The sequence below is a fragment of the Mycteria americana genome, chromosome 7 (genome assembly GCF_035582795.1).
Source record: "Mycteria americana isolate JAX WOST 10 ecotype Jacksonville Zoo and Gardens chromosome 7, USCA_MyAme_1.0, whole genome shotgun sequence".
In the NCBI taxonomy this organism is placed as follows: Eukaryota; Metazoa; Chordata; class Aves; order Ciconiiformes; family Ciconiidae; genus Mycteria; species Mycteria americana.
The window spans coordinates 58,401,190-58,428,486 of record NC_134371.1 but is presented as its reverse complement, the minus strand read 5'-3'; the positions used below and the strand labels follow the sequence as shown (position 1 = coordinate 58,428,486).

The window sequence follows — 27,297 nt, the reverse complement described above, 5'->3', positions numbered from 1 at the left end:
TTGGCAGCTGATAGCTGTGCCAGAAAAAAGGACCTCTTTGAAAGTGCAGTTGCTGAAGGGAATCACATTGCTGTCCTGCAGTCTTTGGAGCACAACTTGTATGGATCTCGTAAGGGTCACTGAGGCTGGCAGAAGCCAGGATGAGGCCCCTGGTTATTGCAGATGCTCGGCTGGGGAAAGGGGTCCCCCCCAAAAAAAATTGGGCAGGAGGAAATTTCCCGCCTGCTGTGCTGCCTGACAAACCTGGGAAACAGCACAAGGCTTGGCTGAGGAAAAAAGGACGTGCACACATCTATGAGCCATTCATTGTTTGTCTAGACTGAGAAAAAAATTATTTTTTACTGCTAGACGCAGAGGTCAGCAGTGAAAAGGCCTGCTCTCTCTCATCCTCTTAGAAACGCAGGCAGGCTGTGAGCCCTACATTTCAAGCTTTGGGGTTGCAGTGTAATTTCAAGCATGTCTCAGCCAGTTTCCATCCCTGATAAGGAGGGGCAGGGACAGATCACTCAAGGAACGCCACAGCGCAAAGGCCCTCGATTCATTCTCCTGGGCTCCTAGCAAACCATACATCAGTCACCAAAGGCTTGACAAATCACAGCGATACAGCTAAGCTTAGAAGTAAAACTTCACATTATCCTTGCTTATGTGGGTGGGAGGCTGAGAGATGCCAAATCTAAAGGGGCTTAAAGGAACTCTTTCTATTATTAAACGTTTTGCTGTTGGTATTTTTATAGTTCTTACATGCTACTTCCATGATTCAGGCCTCCCAAGTTCAAGGCTGCATACAAACAGAGCAAAAAGATAAATTCAGCCTGAAGAGTTGGCAACGCAATTAAAGGCAGGGGCACCAGGCAGTTCTGGCCAGGCAGCCAGCAAAGTGCGAGCAGCCCACCTTGCGTGGAGCAGCACTCAGTGATCTCTGCACCCTGGTGCTTACCTCTGTCCAATATTTTTAGGCACAGAGCCAGAGAAAGGCTTAAGGGATGATTTGAAGAGGACAGCGAGATGACAGAGAGGTAGGACTGTTCCCACCTGCGGGCAGAGGACGGGTGAGGTGACCTCTAGGATCCCTCGCAGTCCTATTTGTGCAAGTCAGTGACTCTGAATTTGCTCTTCGCACATGTGTGGAGTATCAGGGAGGGTGCAAAGGAGCTGCTGGCTTGAAACGTGGAGGCGCGAGTTGATGTGGGGGGCAAGGAAGGAAGCAAAGTGGGGAATGGCCCCAGCCAGTACGCTTGTCATTGCAGCTGTGCTTTCCAAGGGTTATGGCCGCGGCAGTAGGCTAAAGATCAGGTATTGTTGCAGGTAAGATGTGGGTGTCCTGGCCGAGGGTGCCAGCCATGTGCATGGGGAGGAGATGCCACAGCTTAGGGGTGGAGACTGGACACATTTAGCAGAGACTGGGCGAGGTCCAGACACAGGTTTAGGATCAGAGAGCTGCACAAACACAGAAGAACTGGAAGCTGGTGACTGATGTCTATGCGAGGGGGGGGAAAGACAGCCCCAGGCTTGCTGAGGGACGACTTTGACTCAACCCAAATCAAACGGAGGGAGGAAACACCGGCCAGCATCAGCTGTGGTTACTGGCACAGCCCTACCCGGGCACCGTTACGACCGATCAGCACCGGCAGCATCGACCTGATCCAGAACGAAGTGAAGTGGCGTCCTGCGCCCGGCAGCAGTGGGGGCGAGGGGAGACCCCTGCAGAGGGGTCCCCGATGAGTCCCCTGCCCGCAGGCAGTGCCGCCCCGGCACGGGGGATGTGGTCTCTCTCCGCCGCAGCCAGCGTGAACTCCTACTACAGTTACGCTGACGCTGGGTTTGCCGAAGGCCGGAGTCGCTGGGGCCCGGGCTGAGCACAGAGAGGGGAGGCCTCAGGGGACCGGGGGAGGCGGCACTGGGGCACACGATGGGATGGCCCCTGGGGACGCACGGCGGGAGTAAGGGGTGGCCCCGGGGGGCCCGAGGAGGTGAGCCGGTGGGGAGGGGAAGGGGTGGCCGACGGGCACGCAGGGGGCGACCACCGCGGGCCGGCGCCTGGGGACGCGGCTGGCCCGGCGCGGCGGCGGCCTCGAGGCGCGGCCACGCGGCGGGGCAGGGCGAGGGGGCGGCGCGGCGGCGCCGAACTACAAGCCCCAGCGTGCCCCGCGCCGCGGCGTGCGGCGTGCGCCTGCGCGAGGGGGCGCGGCGGGGAGGAAGCCCCGCCCCCGGCGGCGGCAGGCGGCGCTGCGGTTGGCCGGCGGCGCTGCCGCTCAGAGCGGGGTCGGGGGTCAGAGTGCGCGGAGGTGAGTGGCGGTGTTGGGGACTCGTGGTGCGGAGTGTGTGCGGGCGGGGGGGGGAGGGCCGGGCCGGGGCGGCCCCCGCCGCGGGGGGGGGGGGGGGCACGGCGCCGCCGGGCAGCGGGCAGCGGCACGGCCGTGGCGGGGCCCGGCCGGCGCGGGGGCCCGGCAGGCCTGGCGGAGGCGTGGGGCCGCCGGGGCCCGGGGCGGGGGGTGGAGGCCTGTCCCGGAGGGGAGGGGGGGGCGCGGCCTGGCTCCCCGCGGCGGCGGGGCCTGCGCCGGGGCGGCGGCCCGCGGCCGGGGGTGTGGGGCGGCGAGCCGGGCTGCGGGCCGGGGCGGGGCGGCGGCGGGGGTGTGGGGAGGCCGTCGGGGACGGGGGGCGGCCCCGGCCCGAGGGGAGGGCGCGGGGCGGTGGCGGGCAGGCGTGGCGGTCCCTCGTCCGCTCGACGCCGAGCCCCGGCTCCTCTCTGCTGGGGCTCGGGGCTGGCGGGCCCTCCGCTCCCCGGGCTCTGCCTTGGGTGGAAGTCTCGGGGAGGCGGTGGCCGCGGCAGCGCTCCCCCAGGTCCCAGCCCGAGCGGGATCAGTTGCTGTTAGGGCTTGAGGAAGGGAAAAAGCTCCCTACCCGGGGCGGGGGGCGTGTGCGGGGTGAGCAAGAGGCAGCGGCAACGAGGATTTTTCATGTTTCTTTTGGGATGTGGAGGTTCATAGCTGGAGGTGATGGGGGAGTAGGAGGTTTGACTTTTTTTGGTTTTTTTTCTATTTTTTTATCCTATGAGATTGAACTGGTCACCTGTCTCAGATCTTGAGACTGAAGTAAACTTGAGAAGGCTTAGAAGTGCAGGATCTGTTTACTTGTTTCCTGACTGGCAGTAGGAATTTCTTCTCCTGTTCTTTTCTTGCTGCTGTACTGTTACAGGTGTTTCTTCTAAACTGGGATGTATGAAAAGGTGTTGTCATTTACTCCTTATGTTCTGTCTTACAAGTCCTGTGTCTGGTGGATTTACATGGACATTGCTGGCCTGTTTGCTAATAAGTCTGACATTTGTTTTACTACTTCTTTACTTATGTCTTTTCCTTATTGAGCTTTTGGTTTCAGAAGTGGGTGGATTGACAGCTGCTGCTTAGTCTGAACTCTTAATATTCTTTTAGCTGCGATGCAAGGGACCAGCAAGTTTTCTAATAGGTTATGCTTGCACTGTGCCTTGGGAAGGATGAGGTACACAGGGCTCCGGGCAGGTACATCTTGAAGGTGCTTGTCCCATCAGATGCTGTTGGACAGTTGTTTGAGGATTTTTTTTTTTTTTTTTTTAATGGTAACTTGAATTTATTTTATCTTTTAGTTGCTCTTTGCAACATTGTAGTATCTCATATCAGTTGACGTTAAAGTTGGCGTTTGAACTTTTATTTCTAAGAATGAATTATTCTTAAAATAAGTAATGTGTTAGAAGTCCAGTTGGTTACTCTTCATTGCGTGGGCTTGGGAAACTTGATTTCAGATATTTTTGTTTCCCTTTTCAAGTACTGAATTCTGGCCTTTGCAACTGAATTTTCATGTTAATTTATAGTGTGGACTAAATGCTTGTCTTGTTTCAAAGAGTGGCCCTTTTATGGTTCTTGTTCCTCTCAGACTTTGGGTTGCTCTACATGAATGGTGCGTTGTTTTTTGGTTTGTGTGTGTTGGTTTTTGTTTTTTTTTTTGTAAAGTTAGTGTGTATAGCCAGACAGATTTGAGTGTTACCAAAATCCAAAAGAAGAAGCCCATTAAAGCATTAAAAAGAAAATGCTCGTGTGCTTGATGCCAAATAAGTCCTTGGATTGAGTATACACTCATCTGACCTAAAGTTTCTGCTCTGCAGTTGAGAGATAACTTAACTTCAATTTGATTCCTTTAGGAGGCCTGATGACAGCTGTTTCGGTGCTTATCTTGTTTTGGCTCTGTTAACTTTGGTAGGTCTTGATATTATTTTTTTATATTATTTTTTTCTCCCTTAAATTTTGGAAATGGAGTTCTGGAAGAGACTTTAATGTGTGAAGTTTTTGCACTTGGCTCTGCCCCTCTATCTGTCCAGTAGCCACCTCCAGTAAAGGGCAACGAGACTGTATAATGCAGGTCTGGTGAAGTTCAGGTAAACAGCGTAGGACTGGCCACTGTGGCTGTACTTATGGGAGAACACTGAAGGCTATTAAGCAACTGTGCATTTGTTACAAGTCTGTCCTTGGATCTGAAGCACGTGTTACTGCTGGAAACGGTCATCCTGAGACTCCTGATGTTTTTCTCTAGTACTGCTGAGCTAACATACCAGCATGGTGCAATGCAAGCAGGGGAGTGAGGGGAGAAGAGGACAAGTTGTGGCTCTTGAAGCATAACTTAGAGCAGAGGTGCTGGCTTTTGCTGCTAGATACCATTTGGCCACTTTTCTCTCCCCAAAGAGAAGTCACCTGTGCTGGCCAAATGCCAGCTGAGAAGTTGTAATCTCTCCAGATAATGTTGTGCAAGTAAAGATACTTCACTCACACACACACACACACACACACACACACACAAATAGTTTTGGTTTGCTTTTTTTTAAAATTTCAGCTGTATTTGTTACAGTTGTTATTTTTCTGTGGTTGAATATTAGGGTCTACATGTTCCCTGGCTGGTTTTCTAGGCTCACTGAGACTGGATTGTGTGGAAACCATGCCCCATTGTAGCTGCTGCTCTGCTTGGAGCATTTGCCTGTTTACCAGGACAGAGCTTTGGCAGAGTATAGACTTTCTTAACATTTCTGGAGTTCATTTGTGAAGATCAAAAGTGAACAGTGTATTGAGCTATGCAAGTCTTGTCTCCCTGAATCCAAACTGAGATTTATTTGGAACTCTCCGGTGTTAACCTTCAAGTTCATTTTTCAGATAACGAAGGTGTGCGGCTGTATAAGTGGTTTGAACAACTGTGGCATTCATGTGTATGAAAATCAAGTAATTATGCGTGCTAGATTCCATTAAACAAAGGGTGGCCTGCTATGTCTCCTTTCCACTAAATTAGGCCAATATGCAATAGTAGCTTTTACTGACTAGGAGCGTAGTAACTACAAATCTCTTACTCCTGGCTCTGGGAGCTCTGCTCTGGATTGAGAGCACTGAAGTGCCATAAATTTCAGAACTCACTCCAAAGACCAGGGCTGGGAAAGTTTGAATGAAAACTAAGATGTGTTATTTTTTGACAGCAAATGGATTTACCATTGGAATGAGCTGTCTGAAGGTAGTGGGGAGCCTCCGTACTTGATGCTGCAATTCAAGGCCAGAAGCTTTTTCTGAAAGATGTTCAAGCCTTTGGGCTCAATTCAGGAGTAATGAAGTGGAAACTTTATGGCCAGCATTACATGAGGTTCAGACAGGATGGTCCGATGGGCTTTCTGACTTCACGTTTTATGTTTATGGTGCTAGAGCCAAGATACCTTCTCTGTTTCCTGCAAAGAGCCACGCCATCCCGGGTGTACATGTCCTGGTCTGAGTACATGGCTTGTTGAGTGGCTGAGCCAACCAACAGCTCCCAGTGGCTCATCTCCCTCCTGCCTCTGCGGGCCCATCCCCTCCTTTGAGCTTTAGCACTCATCCAGCCTGCCCCTGAGCTGATTCATCTCACTAAACCAGCAGGAAACTACCTTGTTTTAATTGGGTTTTATTCTGGCTGCATTAGCACTTTTATAGGGTTCCTGTGCTTGAGTTGGCTCACAGAGGGGCCAGAGAAGCTCAGGAACTGGGGTAAGGTAATCAGCAGGAGAGTAAGACTGAGAGGGAAGGACAGGCCTGCTTGCTTTTGGCCTCCCAGAACTATTGGCTTGGTTAAACCCATTTTGTGTAGCTTCACCCTGGTGCATTTTCTTGTGGTTCCCACACAGAGGCAGAAGACTACACCAGAAGGTTCTTGGTCCGATCCTCTGCAAATGTTCTCTTCCTTAATACAAAATCCACTCTTCCACTGCGGCTTTCCAGTCTTTTGCTGTATGCATTTCTGTTGTTGCTTCTTTTAATTTTTGTTGTTTCCTTCCTCTACATTTCCTCTAAGTGACCAGTCCTTTACTGTGTGGAACTTCTTCAGACTTCAGCTTAGACCTGTTTGCCTGTCCACAGTTACTCTTGGAGAAGGTTTAAAAATACACAGCAAAGCTTGTCTAAGGAGACCAGTCAAGGAGCTGATGAAAGTGGGTTACCTAGCAGAGGTGGCCTAATAAAATTAGAATGGAATTGTATGTGCAGCTTTGGGACAGCTTCTGGGTGGTCTGTTCAGATGAGTTCCTGCTGGTGTGGAGTCTTGTGCGGGTTTCACTGTGTCATCAAGTGAACTGAGATGTGTTTGTTTCCCAGCCTCGTAGGGTGCGATAGCCCCAGCAAGTGCTTCCCTAAGTAATCAGCGCCTTCGGCCTTGCTCATTGTGATCTCACAAGCCATCACGTCTGTGATGTCACAATGGAAGAGACTCTGGTGCTGTGACATAGCTGGTGGTGCCTTTGACATATCAGCCAAGGAACGCAGCGGGAAGAATGAGCTCAAGAAACGGGAGAGATCTTCCTTAACCCGAGAGCACCCTCCATCCTTTAGTCAACCCTTTTCGTGTTCACTTATCTCTTCCATAATGCCCATATAGAGGGAAGCCGGTGCCATATATAGAGTGAATTATTTTTCTTAATTGAACTACTGAGATGCACGTATCTCCCGGATGAGCGGTTGCCTGACTTTGCTCCTGTAACCCTCGTTCTTCTCTGCTGTTACCCTGACTTGTTGTATTGCATCTAATTTTAGACTGTAAGTTCTTGAGAACAGGGACCTCTTCATCTGCCGTGGGAAGAGGCTGGGTGCGATTGTGGAGTGCTGTAAAAAAAACCCAAAAAAACCCAAACAAACAAAAAAATTGATGCCAAGTTGTATCTGAGCTGAGTAATGATGGGACAGCATATAGGCATCCTGTGGCAATGCTTTGGGAAAGTTAAGTTATGAATCTTCCAAAACATGGGCTTGGCTGTCTAGCAGTGCCGGAGACAAACCCAGCCAAAAGTGAAGGGAGTGCAACCATGGAAGTGTACTGGATTCATATTCAAGGGATGATACTGTGAGGTTAACAAATTAAAGAAGCAAATTTACCTGTCTAAAATAATGTTACATTATTAAAACGGTTCTGAAAGCTTTGTGTTTTGTTGTTTGTTTTACTTTATGTGGGTTTTTTTTCTTTTTTTCTTTTTTTTTTTTTTTCAAGTTTGGATGGTGACAGTGGATGAGCTGGTTCTGTTCATAGTCTCTGGTTTCCTGCCTTTCAGGCTAGCCAGGTGCTGCTGTCATTTTTGGACTGTAGTTTGTGTAATGAAATATTTGATTTTAGGTTAAGGTTGATTTAAAAAAAAAAATGGAGTTATCTCTATTGTTCTTCAGTTACATCTTCACACAATTGAAATACGGGCTCACATTTGACCTCTGAGTATGCATTTGAACAGCTACCAAAATGGAAGTCTTGCATTTTTTGTTATACTCTGTTCCAGGTGTTGCTAAATGTATGCAATTTTGTTCTACAAAAAGCATCTTTATTACCCTATCTTTTTATAATTTAATAAAATAAGACGCTATAATTTAATAAAACAAGACAAACCTGACTTACATTTTGGATTGGTTTTGGTTGCTCTAGCCTTGAGTTCAGTTCAGTCTGTCGGAGGCCAGGAGTCACAGCTGCCCCTACCCAGGCTTTGCACAAGGAATAAACTGAAATGTATGACTCCCAAAGCTTGCTTGCTTTTATTTTTTAATTTTAGTTTGTCTTGTCCTTTAGATTAGTGTGTGGGGTTTTTTGTTTGTTTATTTTTGAATGTGGTGGAGGGCCGTATTGCCATAACAAAGTAATTTAACGTGTAAATGGAGGTTCTCGTAAAACATACCATTTCTTGGGTCGCCTCTCCAACCTGAGCTTAGGTGTTTGTCTTCTTTCCTCCTCCTTGCATCAGCTTATCAAACTGGACAGTGAAGGGGAATATTTTTGGGTTAAAGGCAAGCTGTTAAAGTTTTGCCTTCTCTTGCTGCCAGATTATTTTAATTAGATGTGGTTGTAAAAAGTAAATATTAATGTGCAAGGAACCCATTAAGCTCAAGTTCGTAGGCTGATTTGTCTTGCCATTGATGAATTTGAATCCTCTGCAACTTGCATGGTGCACATCTCTGTATGTGGCTTTGGGGCTGTCCCGCAGGTGGGGGAGAGCACTTGCAATGCCTTGCTGGCTTTTGTCACCAGTGTCCTTCATGTGGCAGGAGTTCCCCATCCTGTTCCTTGCCGCTTGTGGTTACCACTAAGTGGCTTCCCCGGTGGGAAGCCTGGAGCGCGACAGCCGCCGGTGCAGATTCTCCGCTTCTCACTCGGTGGGGCCCCTGGCAAGCTGGCAGCTACAGCTGGCACTTGCCTTTCCCCGGCTTTCCTTACTGGTGATCAAACTGTCGTGCTTTAGTATTGTGTGCTTGGATCACTGACAAGCAAGAGCTGTGGTCACCGCGAGCTTGTCCTGTTACCTGCAGCTGATGTCCAGAGATTAATTTTTTTTAAAATTATTTTTAAAAGACAGTTGCTGATTATAGCCGGTGATGTCACATGTGGCACGTGCAGCACATAACGTGAACTTTATCTTCCAGCTGAAACCCACCACATGTGGCCGTTTCCCATGTTATTGGGTGTTGCAAATGTAAAGTGCTGTCACATTTTCCTAGGTCTGTGTACAATCTGTCAAAATAATTCCTGAAGTCCAGCCTCGGTTCATGGTCCCATTACGTTTCATATGTATCTGTGTAAGGAATTGGAGCTGTGTGATATGAAATATTAACCTAGTAGGGTTGAATGCCAGATGTGACAGCTTGCACTGTCTGAGATTATAATCTGACCCTATGTGCGTAAGAAATATATATGTTGTGTTTTACATAGGTTTGGAAATGGAATCATTGAACATGTGGATTTATATGGCTAGAGCCGGGTTTCCAATTTTTGAAGCTGCATTGCTTGCATTGTTGTCTGTTGGAAAAAAAAATACGGGATAATTACTAGTGCTTTGCATCGTCATAGCCATTATAAATGCTTTACATGACTTCTAATAAAGTGTGTTTGCTTACCAGCTATCTTATGCTCTGAGGCACTCTGACCTCGCCAAAGAAGATGATGTGAGGTCTTCCCAGGGCACCTAGAGCAGTGGCTGGGTAAACATGCAGTTAAAACTTCATTTGGCTGGAAGTGCAGGGTTTGCAGTGGGGCTGCTCTTATTTGTATGCTGTCTGTGTAGGGGAATTGGCATGCAACACCCCACTCGCGCACCTTTGTTCGGAGCATTGCTCCCTCTGTTACACGGGAGGGTGGGGAAGGAGGCTGCTTTTAGGATGGGGAGCCCGATCCTGTCATTAAACGTGGACTCCCTCCAGAATTTGTTACTGTAAGCAGGCACTAGACGTTAGCTGTTATTTCCCTCTGCTGATGTCCCACGGTACCTGTGTGACAGAGACCGGCCGGGTCTGGAGCGGTGCTGCCATGTCTACCTGGTGATGTGCCTGACTCCTGCCGAGACGGCCGGTTTATCTTTGCTGTGTGGACTCAGTGGCTCGGGAACCTCTGCACCGCTGTGCACGGTGCAGGCCAGCCTGGAGATTCCTGGGGTTCGTGTCTGATGCCCTAGTCTTGCCAGTTCAGCTACATTAGAGAAGTACTGATCTTGCTGTGTGTGGGTGGATAATGTATGTTTTATCACCTGTGTTTGATATAGGGATTGGAGCCTGTCTGCCTCCCCCACTCCCAACTGTGTATTTTACTTTATGCAGTAGGCTAAAGACCAGGTTTTACTGCAGCTAAGTCACAAGCTGCTTTATTCTGAGATACTGTGTTTGCTGTGATGGGCCTTTAGATTCATAGCTGGTAGCTTGAAGATTTAAAGCAAGTACACCTTAAATATCTCTTATCTGGGGCAGATTAGAAGTGAATATAACTAACCTCTGTTTGACTGTAATGCATTTATTAATGACAGCAAATGCTGTAGATGGAAAAGCAATAGGTAGAACTGAGCCCCTTTAGGATAAATGCAATGTTGGGCTCTTTGTTTTGGTTTTGTAACTTGAGTTTTCAGTTTTCTGGATACCTGCTGCCTGGCATGCTGCTTTAATAAAGCAAGCAGCCCCCCAAAATGTGAAAGCCACAAGGTGGGGATGCATTTGTCCCCTGGAATTGGCAGCGTGAGCACTGGCTCAGTCTTAAACATCTCAGCTTCTTTGATTTTTGCCTTTCACTCAAAACCTTGGAAAGGGAAGGTTACCAAATGCGTGTTTACTCGAAGCACACAACCTGCTCAGCCGCAATTATCTCCTAATCTGGTCCTTCCGAGTTTCTCTGGTCTCGCAGGTAAATACAGATTTAGCCGTTATTCAAGGCATATTATTTACCTCATTAAGTGTGTGTTTTGGCACGTGCATTATTTACCTGACGGACTAACGGATGGGAGAGAGCAAACGCTGTCTTTTGTGCAAACACCGACTTTTGTTTGCGGGCGGTGAGTCCTCCGTTTCGCCTTGCCCGTTTCGGCTCTGTTTCTTGCGGCGGGCGCTTCCAGCCCTCCTCCGTGGCAGAGCGAAAAGCGAGCGCAGGCGCGGGGAGGCTGGCTCAGAAACCAGGCGGGTGGGTGGCACGTGGTGTGATGGAGCTCTTGCCCAGAGCCACGAACAGTGGGACCAACCGTGGGGATGGATTTTAAACCTCTATGGAGCAAGGCGTGTGTATATATATAGTTAGAGGGGGTACTCATATCCTTGTTCGAGAGGACTGGGTTGTTGCAATTCGCCTGATTTGTGATCGGTCACTGTAACCCAGCTTTGTAACACCTCCGAGAGTTGGGCTTGGACTCTCATCCCAATAAATCTATTAACAGCCCCAAGGCTAGTCCACCTTGGGCAGTGACAGTCCTGTCAAGTTTTTCCTGCAACGTTTTAAAAGAAAAAGGGTAGGGGGTATATCCAGGCAGTCTCATGTGGTTAACGTAATTTATTAAATAGCATTTGTTAAATAGAACCATCAGAAGGTTATGGCTGGGTGAGGTATTTCTTCAGGAGGGAGACTTAACCTATAGTGCTGCTTGTGTTTTGTAGTTCCTGCAGTCCCTGTAGTTCACGTGTGGCTTTGTTGAAGCAATATTCTCCTCTGAGAAATACCTGAAGTAAGAAATCAAGTGTAGCACTAGAATCACATCTCCAAGAAAACTCATACACAGAGCAAATGAGAACTTCCCTGGGGACGAGCTTTCCAGCCACCAGATGCCTGGATTTGTAATGGAAGTGGGAGGGTTCAGTGCGACAAACAGGCATTTCAGGGCCAAGCTGTTTGGATGGGTCGTAGTGTTGATATGTGTATTGCTGTATTTAATTCCTACCATGTATCAGAAGTTGCATTGTATATGAAAAGATGAAAGGCCTCCTCAGAAATTTCAATGGGGTTTAGATCAGATTTTCTATGTTTAAGTGGTTTGTGCTGTGTTCTGCTATGATAAGGTTCAGCCGGGGGGTGTGGTCTGGTGCCTGGAGCCATGACTGTTGTGTGTCTCATAGTTCTTAATTTAGAGCTGTTTGCAGAGGTTAATTTCCAGTTGCCCATGATTCTGGACACCTTGAGCTCAGTCCAAATGTCATCTGTCATGCTTAGAGCAGGTTACTGTGTTATTTCAGGTTTGCGATGCTGGAACCTCCACCGGGAAGCACAGAGAAAATCCCTGACAGAGGAGGCCAGCGAAGAGATACTAGCAAAGATGAGATGTATGTGTGCATGAGTAACGTGAGTCTGTTTTCAGTTTCAGATGCGTCTGGATGTTCAATGATAGCACTCCTCCATACTGGAGCAGCAAAGTTTCCCCAAAACTTACTTCCAAGGGCAAGACAAGCTGCGTGCTCCCTCCTCCCGGCTGGTGTTCTCAAAGGGTACGGCTCCATCGTAAGCAGGAAACTGGCGTCCCACGGCTTTGGAGCTTCCATGGCAGCAATGTCATCCTTCCCTCCACAGAGATATCACTACTTCTTAGTGCTGGATTTTGAGGCTACATGTGATAAACCACAGATTCATCCTCAGGTAAATAGTCAGTCCTGTTAATTATCCTCTTGCAAGTTGCTGCTGCTGTTCTGAGAGGTGGAAGGAAAAAGCACAGTGCTGGCTCACTCGTTTTCTCTGGTTTGTCCCACCTCCTTTCTGTTGCTGGTCCTTCAGGGCTCTTGCCAGTCACCTGCTCTCTCAGGAGCAATGCCAGGACCGTTGGGTGGGAATGAAATGAAGGAGCCTGATTTCCATCAAGGAAGTGACAATTCATGCGTTATCGAAAACATCTTTAAGTCATGTATGCTTGTCATCTGCCTGAACTGAGGAGGGTCTAAAAATTTTTGGCTGGGAACCTGCATTAGTAGAGTACTCGTGGCAGCCGTGTTTGATTCTGCAAGGAAAAAGGCTGTTGGTAGCCAATAGCTTTCGGAAAATAATAGTTTGAATGATATGAATATGCGCAACATAATGGTGTTTCTAGGTAGAGAAGAACAATAATTTGGAGCTATCTGATCTTGCTGAAGTTACCTTGCCTGGGTATTAACTCTGGAGTGTAATGAGACAGGAAGAGTTCAGCTTCAGAGAGATTTTTCCCGTGCCCCCTACCACTTCAGGCATACAGAGATCCAGATGAAGTAGAGGTTTTTCTGCAGACAGTTCTTCCATAGTGGCGTAGAGCATATTAGTAAATATATTCTCAGTTGTCAGCAGGATGGGCCTAGGTTTTCCATTTAAATTAGAAAACCATGCTAAAAAGAAAAAAAAAACCCCTAACATTGGGTTGGTAACAAACAAACAGAATTTCTGAGTCTCTGAATTGAACTTGGACTTCTCACCCTCCTCTGCCAAGCAATTGGCCTCTTAGGGGTATTGCCGGTAATATATGCATTGGGTCAGAATAACTTCCGTTGGCTTTGTTTCAAATATACTAAGGGCTAAGCGGTTTTCAGTGTGGTATCTTGTTACTGAAGTGACTTGATACAGTGTGTTCATTTCCCAGTGCAGCTGTGGCTTCCCTTGGGCTTGTCCTGTCAAAGGGACGCCGCAAGTTGGGATCAGACTTGACTCCTCACTTCCCCAGTAGTGCCTTGGTGAGTGCCGCCTGCCTCTTGTGTTTCTTGAAAAATGGACAGCAAATTCCCTGAGCTTTTGCTGGGTCTTTGTGGGAGGCTGTTGTGGCTCTGCCTCCAGTTCTGCTATCAGGGTCTTAACCGCTCTCCAAGTGAGATGTCAGGCTATTTCCTGCACGCTCCGCCTCGGGTGCACAGACCTGTCAAAGCTGTAAATTGGATCTACCTTGTCCCTTTGGGTATGGGTTTGGTCTGTGCACATTTTGATGCAAAACCATGATGCATGTGGAGCTAGTTTACAGCTGGCAGTAAAAAGGAGCATGAGTGGAATATGATTACTACTGTTTTAAGGAGCTTTGTCCCCAAGTCCTTGCCAGGGAAAGTAATGGTCTGGGCCAATGCAGATCTGCTATATATTTTGTTGGTGAGATAGCACCTTTAAGGTGAAGATGTTCTTCAGTGTTGTTTTTCCAGTCTGCTTTGTTCAGTGCCTGTCTGCATCATATCGTGTGTGGAAAGGGCTGTCAGTCCCTCACATCCTCACCAACAAATTAGTTTGACAAATAAAGAAATGGCTCTTGCTACACGGGTATCAGTGTAGCTGGAAAGGCTGAAAGTGCCTGCCAGAATCGCGCAACTTCATAAAATGAGACTTTAGTTGATGCCCCTACCTACATCTTGCCTTTTTTCTGACCAGTGTGGCTTTTGTCCTCTTCACTGCTGGGCTATATGTCGTGGTGAGAAAACTGTGCCCTGTATTTCAGCCATGTTTTGTGCAAGGTTTTAGTGGCAGGATCTTTCACTGGAGCAATGGCAGACAGGTTTTGGAGGTTTAGTCTGAGGACAGACCTGGGAGCTAGGAATGGTCAGTCAGGTGCTGATCTTCACTGAGATCCTGATCCTTTTTCTGCTTTTGTTTTAATACCTGCAAAATAGAAGTCTAGATACAATGAAATTCAAGTGCATTGGGATTTGACGAAGCGGCTGCATATACAGAGCTAAGCTGTGATCCAGGTTACTCTAAGTGGGTAGGCGTAGCTGTAAATTTAGCCAGCTCAGCCTAAAAGTCTTGCAGAGTGCACTTGCCACCATGCAGCACACTTCACATTTCTCACTAACTGCTCTTCAAAATATTCTGGCTTCTCACCAGAAGCTACTGAAAGATCCATCTTTTTATCTACACTAAGGTGTGTGACTGCCCTATCTGCTCCCCCTCCCACTGTATTTACTTGTGCTCTTCTGCAACTGGCAGCCTCGCGGGCTTTATCCCTGGGGAAGTCCTTCATGCTCATTCAGGAGCCCTGAAGACTCCTTCATTTCCATTCCCTTTCACGCTGCCCGATCTCTCTCCGAGGTCTTGTGGTATGGCCTCTGTAATGGGGATCAAGGAGGGTCAAGGACAGTGGTATTCCCCTGGGAAGCTGTCTGCATTATGGCTCCAGTGACCGGGACAACTGGCTGAGTGCCTCATGGCTGCTGCCCTTTGCTTTACCACTTCTGGGTTGGGCATGGGGGGTCCTTCATATTCTCTGCCCTACACCCTACATAGAGGAACAGTAGCATCCTTGCAGTCCTGATTTCTGATGGCTTTCAACAGATATGCCCTGAAATCAAAGTGCATGTTTATATGCACAAAGCAGCAGCTTAGCTTTATGGGTTTTTTGGATATATTTATGAATAATGAGACCATCCCAGAGACAAAAGAAGGTGGGGGGTTTAATTGCCCTGGATGGATAGATGGGAAAACCTGAAAGAACAGAGGCACAGTCTGTGTCATGTAGTGTTTTAGCCAGCCAAAGGTCAGTAGGGGTTGGCAGTAAGGGATGTTTATGGCTGGCCCCTCGCATCTCTTTAAAGCTTACCTTGTGCATTTGGAATTTGATCCAAAGCCCAGTGGGGTCAGGTGGGAGCTGTCGTTCTGCAGAGGTCGGTGGACCTCGGACCATGACGGTGGTAGTGTGCTTCATTTTTCTGCTCTAACTCTGACATTTTTTTCCTTTACTGTCTGCTAAGAGTGTATAAGTACCTGCTGCTTTTATATGCTGTCAGCCTGTAGAGCCGGGTACATATGGTGCTTTAGCTACACAAGGGAAGATGCATTAATAAGTGGGAGTCTCGCTCTTTTGTCCCTTTGTCCTTGTATACACCAGTGTTTATGGTGGTCAGTGCTTTCAGTGACTGTGTTAAGGAGCTCTCCAGGCTCAGATCCATGGCTGCCTGTAACCTTATTTTATTAATGCAGTGAGCGGGTGTGCCTCTCTCAGTCAGCAAGCCAAGTATCTTGCCTTTAACTTCAGCAGGGTGGATGAAAAGCAATTATTTTTTAAAATGTAAAAAGTCTGAAGGTAGAAATCAGATCTGTTCAAAGCTGAATTTGAAATTAGGCTTCTACATAGGATGTTAATCTCACTGTAATCTATTAAAGCCACTTAAACGAAAACCAAATAAAATTCAAGCTTTGTGTGTCTGCTGCCTGGAAGTGTAAAAGAGTATCAGACCCCTGACCTGGCAGAAGGAGCTGGACCTAGAGGTTGCTACGCTGCTAAATGAGCTTTTGGTAATGAAGAGGTTGCTTTTTTTTATGTCAGTTTTTTCAGGTACTTGACTTCAGTGTCTTGGATTCACTCAAATTTGATAAGCAGTTGGGAATTAGAAATTTGCCTCTTCCAAACTCTCTGTAAGAGGAAGGTATGAAATGTTCAGATCTTCTAATTGCTGAAGGACTTTGTGACCAGAGGCAGAAGAATAAATTGTTTACAGACAATACTTTCCTTGTTCTCTTAAACAGCACATTTTAAATACAAAAACATCTTGATATTTTTCTTCAGTGTATCCTACATATTTCCAGTTTGTTTAGCATGCATTTTGATTTTTATTTTGGGGGAATTTTTAATTATGATTGCTGTCAGATGAAACTGGACATACTAATAAATACAGAACATCACTCACCATTTCAACATAAAACTGTAAACACTGAGACTATGAATAAGCATATGCTCCGTTACTAATTTATTTTTAAGTGTACAAACAAATCTGGATGATCATAGTACATTTCCTGATTGGCAAAAGCACATTAACAAATGGGAGCCAGTCTTTCTGTAAGATAATATGAAGTACAAATGCATGACAAGGTTAAATTGGGTTCAGGCTGTGTTTTCTTGAGTGCTGGTGTAAAAGAGCGTTAAAGGCTTTTCCCTCTGAGCATCCGTCTTGCAGTTCTGGCTGGCAGTCGCGGGCAGGTGCAGCTGGAGTGGCTGCAATGATCGCTGCCTCTCTGCCGCCCGTACTGCTCTACCCGTGGTCTCGTTCCCATGGCAGGGATGACTGAATGATGTGTCTCTGCTCCTGAGCCGCTGTGATTTATAGACTGACCTTGTAATGGGAATGGATGTTGATTTCCACCAAATTTAGGCCATAGCAACAGATGTGCAGTCCCTGCCGAGCTCCCTGCTCAGGGTGAGTAGATAGGGGATAGGCAAGCTGCCTTGGGAGCTGTAGCCTACACTCAGAAGACTTCCTAGGAGGAATATGTCCCTGAAATCACAAACCTGCTGCAGGAGGAGGTTATGGAGGGTCCGCTGGGAAGCAGGCTGCGAGGTATCTTCTGTGTGCTTTGCAAGCGCTGCTCTGTGGAGCCTGTATCCAGGCAATCCTAGCTGAAGGCCAGGATGGGAATGCAGAAGGTGGCTCACACAGTAACGGAGATTGTCACAATCCTACCCAGAGGCGGATAATGGAGATGTGCCCGTGCCTACCTATTCTATCTAGACACCCCTGCGTAGCAGCTTTCTTCTTGCACGGTTTTTGTGTGGCTGTTAAGCTCAGTGCATTAGAAATCACCTGCCAAAACCTTTATTAAGGATGATCGTGAATTGCTGAAAAGTGAAGAAATTCAGGCTTGTTTCCCATGGCAACTTTAACTCGGCACTCTTGTGCATAAGTATTACAGTGGAATATTAATCTGCAATTACCTGCCTTCATGCAGCTTAGGTTTGGGTGTAGTTTTAAATACCTAGTTCTCAACTCAGCTTCTTACAATGTTGTTTCTAGAGGAATGCTGTTAAAAATGCATGTAACACAGTGACTTAGTCTTGTCTTTTTTTTTCTTTTTACTAAAAGTAAGTAAAAAAATATATATATATTTATCATCTCTTTGCCAGTTATGGCTGTGGTTATGCCATTCTTCTTATGTCAGAATGCTTTAAGTTCCTAGAGTGGCAGGAAATAGTTCATATAAAAGCTGTTTCAGATGGGTTTTTCTGTTCACGTTAATTTTTTGAACAATCTTTTAAAAAAACTTTTTGAGGCCTTGTAGCTAGTTCCTCTGAACAGTTAAAAATTTTTCAAGGAGCATATGAATATCCATAGCTCAACATCCTACAAGGTGCATCTGAAATTAAAGAGATGCCATTCTTTTTTTAATCATATTTTCCATATGTCATGTGCTTCATTGCAATTTTGTTGGACTGTTGTGAAATCTTATTTTGACCAATAGGGAGAATAATGTCTGTCTTTAAAAAGATGTAGAGAGAAGACCAGCGTTTCGGAGAGGCTTCTGAAGGGTCTGAGACACCAGGTGTGGTGTAACCCTCAAAAGCCGCATTCTCCACGGCAGTCGTTTTGCCTTGGAGACCTCCCTCATTCTCCCAGTAAGTGGGGACAACCTTGCTGTGACCCATATGAATCTGACAGGGCAGGTTATGGCTTCAGGCAACAGAATTAGCTATATTTATTTAAAACCTGATGAGCTAGAGAACATGAACAGTTACTGAACCCAAATCTCCTGGAGAGCACAACCACGAGACCACCAGGCAAGACATCTGATATATGAAAAAAATTCAAAGCAATTTCTTATTTAAAGATATAAACCCAGCATTATTATAGCAACAAGCCTAAAATACCAAGGCACTCAGGTGGCCAATTGCTGCAGTCCTAACCTGACCCAACCTGCTTAGCTTTCGGCTGGTTATTGACAGGCCGATGAGATGACTACTTTAAAGCAATCAGTCATGTTGCCCTTTCCCTTGCAGCGTGCGGAGACCCCACATCAGCTATGCATCCTGGCGTGCAATTCCCCACCTGTGCTGTTTGAACACTGTATCCTTAGCTGTGCAAACATTACACATCGTTTAGGTGACAAGTTGCAAAGTTAAGTAGACTTGTTGTTACAGCAGAAAGTAGTTGAGCGGCAGTCACCCTGAAAAGAAAAGATCCAGGCTAGCTCAGGAATGTGCAAGTCCGCTGTATTGTGTTTAAAGGTTTCTTTGCCTCTCCGTAAAGCTGCTGCTGAGGGTAACGTGTGCCGTTGGAAATGTTCACACCACGTGCGTTTCTGACGTGAAGGGAATGGGTGCCACAGGTTTGTACGTTCGCTATGCTTGTCCTGCCGTGTGCATGGCCCTGTACGGTCGCTGATGATGGGTGCGTGCCTGCTGCTGCTGAGGCACAGGGGGTATTTTGCATCCCTCCCAGCATGATGTTTTAAAAACAGGCAGTGTTCTTCCATGGTGTGGCATCTGTCTAGAGTGCTGCACGGGGATGCTGCTTCTCAGGCTGCTGTGGTTCCTGGGGAATGGTCTTTGCTGCACTAAGGGGATCTTCTCTTAGTTTTGAACAAAACCTTCCTGGTAAAGAGGAAGTGCAGCTCAGCAATTTTTGGCAAGAAGGGCACAGGACATGCCTAAGTCTCATGCTTTCTTCCCCTTTGTGCCAAGCTAGCTGTGCAACCATCCCTGTGTTCTCTTTTTCAGTCTGTGCACTTGTTAGCTGGCAAAATAGCTCTTGGTTACATTATTTAGTTCCTCTCTGCCAGGCAGAAATGCACTGTCACCAGCAGCTAGTTGTGATGTTTGTAAAACCCTGGCTGTTCATTTACATGCACTAACATGCCCTTTCTACCCATCCCAGATGTTTTAGTGTTGCTGGGAACATTGATCGTTTGTGCTGCTCAATATCAGGTGAAGAGGTTGGGTCTTGAAATGATTTGATAATTCTGCAACAAGGACTGCACAGGCTGGTTGCCTGCAGTAGAAAGGAGCGGACGTGAAAAAGGATATAGTGTAGTTGTCGTCTTGTAATGTAAAGGTAATATTTGGAAATATGTGTGTGCTGTTTGTAGCCTGGTTTGAGTACTAAACTTCCCCCAAACTGTCAAGCTTAAATTGTTGTTGGCTGTGTCGGTGGAGATTTTCTGGGTGGTTAAATGTATGTCAGTAGTGCTTGAAGAAACAAGTTGAAATGTTGATGTCTGTTGGTCTGTATTTCTCATCCCAGGTGTGGAAAGAGGAGGGAGGTTCTGCCTTATTTGTGATGTCTGCATGCTGCTGGAAAGATCAAAATAGCTTTGTGGGTTTTGGCAGATGAGCTGATGCTGATGTTGAGAGGCAGGAACCAGCCCGGGAGCAAACGGCTACCAAAAGTTTTGTTCAGGATGGCAGGACAAGAGTTGTGAGGCAGCTGTTGAGATTTCAGGTACAATGGCAGGTATGAAAGAAGTCCCAGAGACCACAGTGACAAGTTTAGGGGCAAAATGTCATTTGTGAGACACATGGATCCTCCTTTTCTTGGCCCTGTAAGAAGATACCTCAGCTGGGGAAGTGTTTCACTTTGGACTCCATACTTCAAAAAAAAAAAAATTGAGACCATTTCAAGAGCGTCCAAAAGAGAAACCATGAGTGCAACCATGGGTCTGCAAAACACAAGCTGTGTGTGCATGCTGGATGGCGTTGGGGTTGTGTTTAGCGCAGTGAAGAGAAAGGTATGTATGATGAGGTCTTCCGTTACAAAAACGAGAAAGGCAATATTCTGGCTTGTGTCTGCTGTGGGTAGGAAGAGAAGTCATGAATGTCAACAACAGCAAGGGAAATTCTGATTAGACATCAGGAAAAACTTTCCAATGATAAGACTAATGAAACAGGAGGATAGAGTGCCTGGGGAGCGTGTGAGTCTCTCTTATTGGAGTCTGTAAAAACAGCCTAGACGAAGTCAGAAAATGATTTAGGGGGAGGTGATGCTGCCCTTGGGCAGGTGCATGGACTAGATGTCTCTCTTAAAGCTCAAGCTCCTGGAGGCATGTGATTAGATGGGAATTTCAGCTTCTATTAAAGAAAGAGAAATGGTCCCTCACCCTCACAGTTGTAAGGAAGTACCTGAAAATAAGAGCCAGGTTTTATGCCAGTGCAGAACCCAAAATGCAACTCAGAATTTATCTTTGAGGAAATCCAGCTTTTGACATTGGGCTCCAGTGCCTGAGTGTTGGGGATAGGCAGTGAGGTTTACCTGAGAGCAGGAGGAGGAAGAAACCTTGGATATTCAATGGTCGGGCAGCAGAATTTGTCTTCACATCATCTTGTCCCAGTGTTTCATCATGTTTCCATATTCCTGCCAGTTCCCTTGTGTTTTGATTTTGATTTGTATTTCCCTTCACACTTTTCCGGGATATAACAGTTATTTAAATGTATTAAATTGTTGGATGTGTGCAAATGTGTACTTTAAGCTAGGTAGTGATGGAAAAAGAAATTTGGGGTCAGCTGTTTCCCCAAAGACCTTTTGGCGGGGTTAATCAGTAGACAGAGTAACTTACCCGGGACAGAAGAGCTGAGCAGCTTCTCGCCGTGTGTGCAGGTAGGCATCCTTTGGAAAGTCAGCATACCCCTGATTCAGCAGAAGTCCTGCTGTCCCCCACTGCAGAGGTGTTGCCTTTATGGTACTTGTTTTGGTTAGTTTAATAAATATTTAGAAGTGGGGAAAAGACCTATGAGGTCATCTTGGTTACTGCTCCTGAGGGCCGGTGCAAGGCTGCTCACTTGGAAACGGCTTTAGTTAAAATAATAATTAAGGTAGAGGATGGAAACTGGGAAGGCAGATCTGTTAGGCTAGTGCTGTCCTTACTACGTCCCTTTTCGATTTTAATTGCCTTGGAAAAAAAGGAAAATCACAAGGCTTTAAAAGCTCTGATTCTTCCTGCTCTTCACCCCCCCGCCCCCTCCCCGATCTTGGAGGCATCAACTCTCATCTGTCAAAGTGTAAATCAGCAATTAAAACACAAACAGCGAAATGCCAAAGATGACCTGAAGCACAAAGCAACTGACAAACAAGTCCGGACAAATCGGCGGATAATTTATAAGCATTGCCCTAAAATCTAATTATTTGGCAATTCGAATTTGCAGCCGGCCAGGGCTGTGCAATAAATTTAACCCGCCATAAATTATTTAGGAGCAGCCCGTGGTGTAAATCAAAAACATGAGTGTTTGTTTAAGAAATAAGCTCCTTGTGCATAAAATTACTTTTTTCTTTAAAGCGGGGCGGGGGGGGGTGGGGGGGGAACAAAATCCCTCAACAAAATGAGCTGGTGCTGAGCCTGTCCCTCTCCACGGAGACTCCCTTGCCTCTTCCGCCCGTACCTTTTTTGAAGGTGTAAAGGGGTCTTTTGGTAGGAAGTTTTATGCTTTTCCTTATCAGAAAAAATCCCTTTCTCTCAACAGCCTCTGCTTGTGTTTATTGCATTTTGAACAGTCAACTCTGATTTTTATGGGCATCTTTTATTCTTGTGTTTATTAAACTTCTTCACATGGGGGTGGATGCAAGGGATAAATTATTCTCTGGTAGTTTTTGAACTGAACAGGCCACACGGTCTTCCTCAAATATATGTTTTTCAGTGTCCTGAAATGTGCCCTGTCCACTTTGCATGTGGGCTTCTGGATTAAAAGGTTTTGAGAGCCAGGAAGTTCTTGCTGGGCACTGTATTCTTTTCGTCTAATGATGTTAGTGGTCCCCAGATCCAAAATGTTAAGCAAAAAGATTCCTCTGTGGGAATTAGTGTAACTTCAGGTGCTTTCTTCTCTGAACTCGAGATCTGTCTGTTACAGGAAATTATTTAGCGAGTAGAGTTGCGTGCTTGTTCATTTCTTTTATTAGCAAGAAGATCAAGACAGCTGAATTCGTGCATCCCTGCTCTGCTGTTAAAGGGACGGGAGTTTCATTTAGGTTGGTTGGGTAGGGAAAGGCTGGGTTTATAGCAGTGCTTTCACATGCCCTTATGAATTTTTCAAATCCCTCTTAAAAGGAAGTCCCTAGCCATTCCGCAGTTACCCTGCAGCCTCCTGCTGCTGCTCAGCCCACTGGCCTGGGACAGCCAGGTTGCATGGGAGGCTTGCACCTGGGACCTCTTTTTTATGGGAACATTTTTTTTTTTTAAAGGCAAAATTTCTGAGCAAGCTGTCACACAGATTTGCTTGAAGTACCGTGAAATCATAAATGCAAGATTGTTGTAAAGAGAGTGGACCTGGTAATGGATATGTATAAGCCTCCGGCTCTGTAGGTTCCTATTGTTACCGTGTTTGGGGGCACAGCTGAGGGGAGGGACAGGGTGCCGATGTCTTTTTCTTTAAGCGTGTTAATATTGATTTTAGAAGCTCTGTGTTCCAACAATATAAATGCAAATGCCTTGTAATTGGGAGCCGCGTGCAGAATTTCTCTACAGAAAACATGTTCAACTTTTCATGACAATGAAAGGAAAATAAAAAGCCGCTTATTTATTGCTGTGGTTTGAATCCTGGATTTCCTTTCAAGTTACTTTGCAGCGCTAAATAAAATACCTAATTGCAGTGCTCACAAAATTCAAATGGGTACATTTGTTCTTCTGGTAGCTTGCGGCTATTTGCAGCCTCTGGACACCCTCAGCATGATTTCAGCACATCCATAACTTCTGGTTGTGCTGTAAGGAAAAGCTGGGGGGCGGGGGGAAGTCTTAGAAGCCCCAAATGCTGCTGGCACAAATCACCGCTGAAGCTGGAACGTGTACTCAGTGTTGGAAATGGAAATGGGTGAGGATCTCAAGGTAGCACTTACGGATGATCAGACTCTGATAAAAGAAAGGAAGTGTCAGCAAACCTCTTCCTTTTAATTCCCTTGTGCCGCTCACCTCCACCTTTCCCACCTGGGAAGAAGCAGCAAAGGTCCTTGACGGTGGAGATGGAGCTGAGCGTGTTGAGCTCACCGGGCTGCTGTGAAACGTGAGAGAGCGCCCGGCTGCCTTCCTGCGTCACGGTCTGTTGGGGGGTTGTGTGTGTGTGTAAGTCTAAGTGCTCACCATTTCATAATAATTACTAATGAAATTCTAGATCTGTAATAACATTTTGGATATCTAAAACAAACCATATGCTTGTAAAAAAAAAAAAAAAACAGAGAGAAAAAAGTGGAAACAGATCAACTTCAAGCCATAAATTCTTGGTAATAGAGGCCTCTTTTTTTTTTTTTTTCTCCCTTTCTGTTTATGTTTGATAGATATTTTTGTTTCTGCAGGAATGTCAACTCTTAATTTCATGATGTATCATGGGCTTAAGAAAATTGAATTTAATAAAAGCAAAAGATGAATGGCACCTTTAAAGGTCCCAACACTTGTCTTTATTAGTAGGACAAACTGCAGGGTCTCCAAACACTGCTTCTCTCCAAATGAAAGTTTAAATGAAAAGTACAGCAGTGTCACAGGTTAAATTTCATTGCAGGACTGGCTAACGTCGTTAGTGAGGAGTGGGGCTGATTTCATGGGGCTGGTATCTGTTGCCTTAGATACCAGTGGAGCAAACACTGCCAGAGACTGGAAAAAATCTCCGCTATAGGAAGCATGCAGATAAACAGCCTTTTGGGAAAGGTCCTTTACCACTTACTTCAAAAACTGACCAAATAAGCCCAAAAGAGCGGCTGCGCTTTCTCCTGAGACGCTCAAGTCGCTCCTGGGGTTCCACCCTTGCTCCTGGCCGTGCGCTTCCCACAGACCTGCAGTAATTCTGGATATTGTTAGATTTTCCACATTTTTTTAGTACGGCTTTTTATTTTCTCCGTCTGTCTTAATGTGACCCTGCTGGAAGTGCTTTTTGCTTTTGGTTCTGGAAGGCGAGCGACGCCTTTGTGTATCAGATCAGCGGCACGGCTGTCTTTCAGTCTCGCTTTGCATCCAGCCACTTGATGGCCCCTGAGGATGTTTCTGGTCCCTTAGGACCAATCTCGGTGTGGCAACGCAGCCCTGCTGTGAAATCCAGCCGGTGCGTGTCCCTCTCCGGGAGGAGGAACGCTCGTCTTGTCCTGCCGTGGGCTTGCCCGCTTCCACGGTCACCCCCTGAGCGGGGTGCAGAGCCAAGGGGCAACGAGCCACCCCAGCCCAGTTTGAAGGATGTGGTGGTGTTGTCTTGGGGTTAAGCCTGGCTCTGTTATGACGTTCTGTCCATTGGCTTCAAACTTTGCAGTCCGTTCTCCTTCTGAACAGAAACTTGCTGCGTTCGGACCCTATCCGTGGTAGCTCTTTTGAAGGGAGGATCAGCTGTGTCCAGCGTTTCTTACTCAGATGGAGTTTCTCGTGTTTCCACGGGTGCTCCTGTGTGGCTGAAGCTGGTGAGTTTGGCTGCACCACAACAGGCGATCTGGGCGATGCTCAGGTGTTTTGCCTCTGTCCTTCTCCCCTTCCAGCCCACTGGTGGAGTTCCATCTCTCTCCTGGGGAAATTTGATGACTCCCGGTGGGGTGGTACGGCCGTGGGGAAGGATGCGCCCAGACCTCCGCTCTGCCTTAGCCTGCACAGCACGCACCGAGCGTGGCACGGCCGACCGCGGGGAAATGGTTAAGCCCTGCGTCCTCTGCAGCTTGACTGCTCGGTGTCTACACCTGGGCACTTCAGCACTGTTAACGCTTTATTTTTATTTTAATTTTTTTTCTAACTTTCTGTCTCAGCGGCACGTGCTCCCCGTGTGCCCTGGTCTGGGCTGTGTGCCTGGTGCCCCGGGGAGCTGCCCTGCTGCAGCCATGGGCTCTGACCACCATGGAAATTGGGTGTTTCTCCTGGCTATTTAAATTATTTGTTGTTTCCATTTACCCACCCAGCTTCTTGCCCTCCCTCTGCCTGCCAGGGTGGTGATGTCATCAGCTCATATGTATGACCTAACGATAATTTCCGCCTGCGGGTCGTGAGGGTTGCAGCCAGGGTCCAAAAACTGTGTTAGTTCCTCTGCAGCGGCTGCATTTTCCACATGCTAATTTTACTCACAGGAGTTGGATTTTTTTATTTTTTATTATTTCTTATTTGTCTCTTCCAGATGTTTTCAGGCAGTTTTTTTTGTTGTTAAACTAATTCCATTCATGTTTTAAAAATTTATGAAAGCGCTAATAAAAATGTCAAAGTGGTAAAAATGTTAGCTTTTGCTCTGGTTTGATTAAATTTTGCAAACTGTTTTTGAATATTAAAAAGCAATATTTTTTTTATTCTCTCTCCCTCTCTCTGTTTCTCTCCAGAAGTGATTTGAGAGGCTTGTTGCATGGATATCACTCAGCGGGCTCATTTGCACTCCAGAACCTTGGTGCCATGCATCTCTATTAAATAACATAGACAAATTATTCTTTAAAGACACCAAACAAATTGTCACTTCTCCTCTTACATTAAACTGGAAGGAGGAGAGGGAGTGGAGAAGGAGGGGGGTGAACACAAAGGATTTTATCGCTTTTATTCAGTGGTCGGCTTTTTTAATTTCATGTATATTTTTTCATAATTGAGAAATCCATCGCAACTGGATTTGTTTAAACTTTTTATGAACAGGTCCATGTAAATTTTTGATTGCTGATTATTCAAATAATTGAACATTCTTCTGATGAAAGAACGTTTTTATTTCCCTATCAGCATAAATTGGCTACAAAGAGGAAAATTAAGCAGGGCTTGCTACTGTGCTGTATCCCATAGGGATGGATTTGGGGGGGGGGCTCCCAGCTCCTCTCCTCACTCTGTTGGAGGAGAGCAGTGCTCCTCAGCTTTCTCCTGGGAAGGAGGTGCTTCATGCAGTAGCTCCTGTGGTCTGTCGCGTGGTGTCCTCCAAAAGGACGGCAAGGTGGAGAGGGTGGGACTGGTCTTGGGGAGGGCACAGCCCCTGGGGTGTCCTTGCTAAACAGACGTGAGCCCGGTGCAAGTGCATCTCCACGTTCCCTGCGTGGTGCCAGCACGCGCGAGCGGTGCCGGGCCATCTTCCTTGGATTCGGCTTAGGCAGCGATGTCTGTGTGGTTGCGGCGCTGAGCACAGAGACGTCCCTGCCGCCCGTCCCAGCTGTGAGGAGCGTCGGCACCATCCTCCTCTGCGCTCACGTCTTGGATGTGCTCTGTGCTCCGGTACCGCTTTCCCCCTCGTAGTGCATAGCTTCGCGTCAGGCTTGTTTTTGTTGGGGACTGTCAGGCCCCTCTTTTTACAGCCAGCTTGCTAGGCGGGATCATTTCCAGCTTCGTTTTTTGTTTGTTTTAAATGAACAGCTGCTTTTCTCTTTGCCCTATTCAGGAAATCATCGAATTCCCTATCCTGAAGCTGAATGGCAGGACGATGGAGATCGAATCCACCTTTCACATGTATGTTCAGCCTGTGGTGCATCCCCAGCTTACGCCCTTCTGTACAGAGGTAAAGTGCAAAGGTTCCCCGGTGCTCCAAGAGTCTCCCTGGGAAGCAGGTTTCCATTGCACCCGGGGTTGGGGTCGCCTCTTCACGGTGCAGCTGCAAGGCAGCGTGTCATGCCAGCCTCGAGTTAAGGACAAGGGGAATCACTTTCTGTCATTGCAGTAGCATGTAAAGACCTCAGTTTGGATTCATAAGTAACTCTAGCTATGATCTGCTGACTAAGATCAGTTGTATTTACAAGTAATGAACATCTTCCTGGGTGGCCACAAAATCAAAGCACTGATGTTAGCTGATGCTCAAAATCCTGTAGCCTCTCCGTGAGCTCTCTGTGATTTTGCCGTGCTGCTCTGTGGTGGGGAAGGTCAGAGAGAGCATAGTCCGAGGGAAGAAAGCGTTGTGCCGCTGCATGGTTCAGAGGCTCTAAATGACTCTCCTGTGGGCCTGCCTGTTGGGATTTGATGAGTCCT

The 27,297-nt window shown here is 46.9% G+C and overlaps 1 protein-coding gene across 6 annotated transcripts in view; it reads left to right on the top strand.

The window, feature by feature from the left end:
- The first annotated feature begins 2,205 nt into the window (after positions 1-2,205).
- ERI3 (ERI1 exoribonuclease family member 3) overlaps positions 2,206-27,297 on the top strand; it is a 135,109-nt gene continuing 110,017 nt past the window's right edge. For 5 of the 6 annotated variants that reach the window (XM_075508628.1, XM_075508626.1, XM_075508629.1 and 2 more), the window contains exons 1-3: positions 2,206-2,285; positions 12,101-12,375; positions 26,717-26,833. In XM_075508628.1, coding sequence (XP_075364743.1) covers positions 12,124-12,375; positions 26,717-26,833 — 369 coding nt within the window. In that variant the 5' untranslated portion in view covers positions 2,206-2,285; positions 12,101-12,123. The other variant, XM_075508627.1, reaches the window with a different exon arrangement.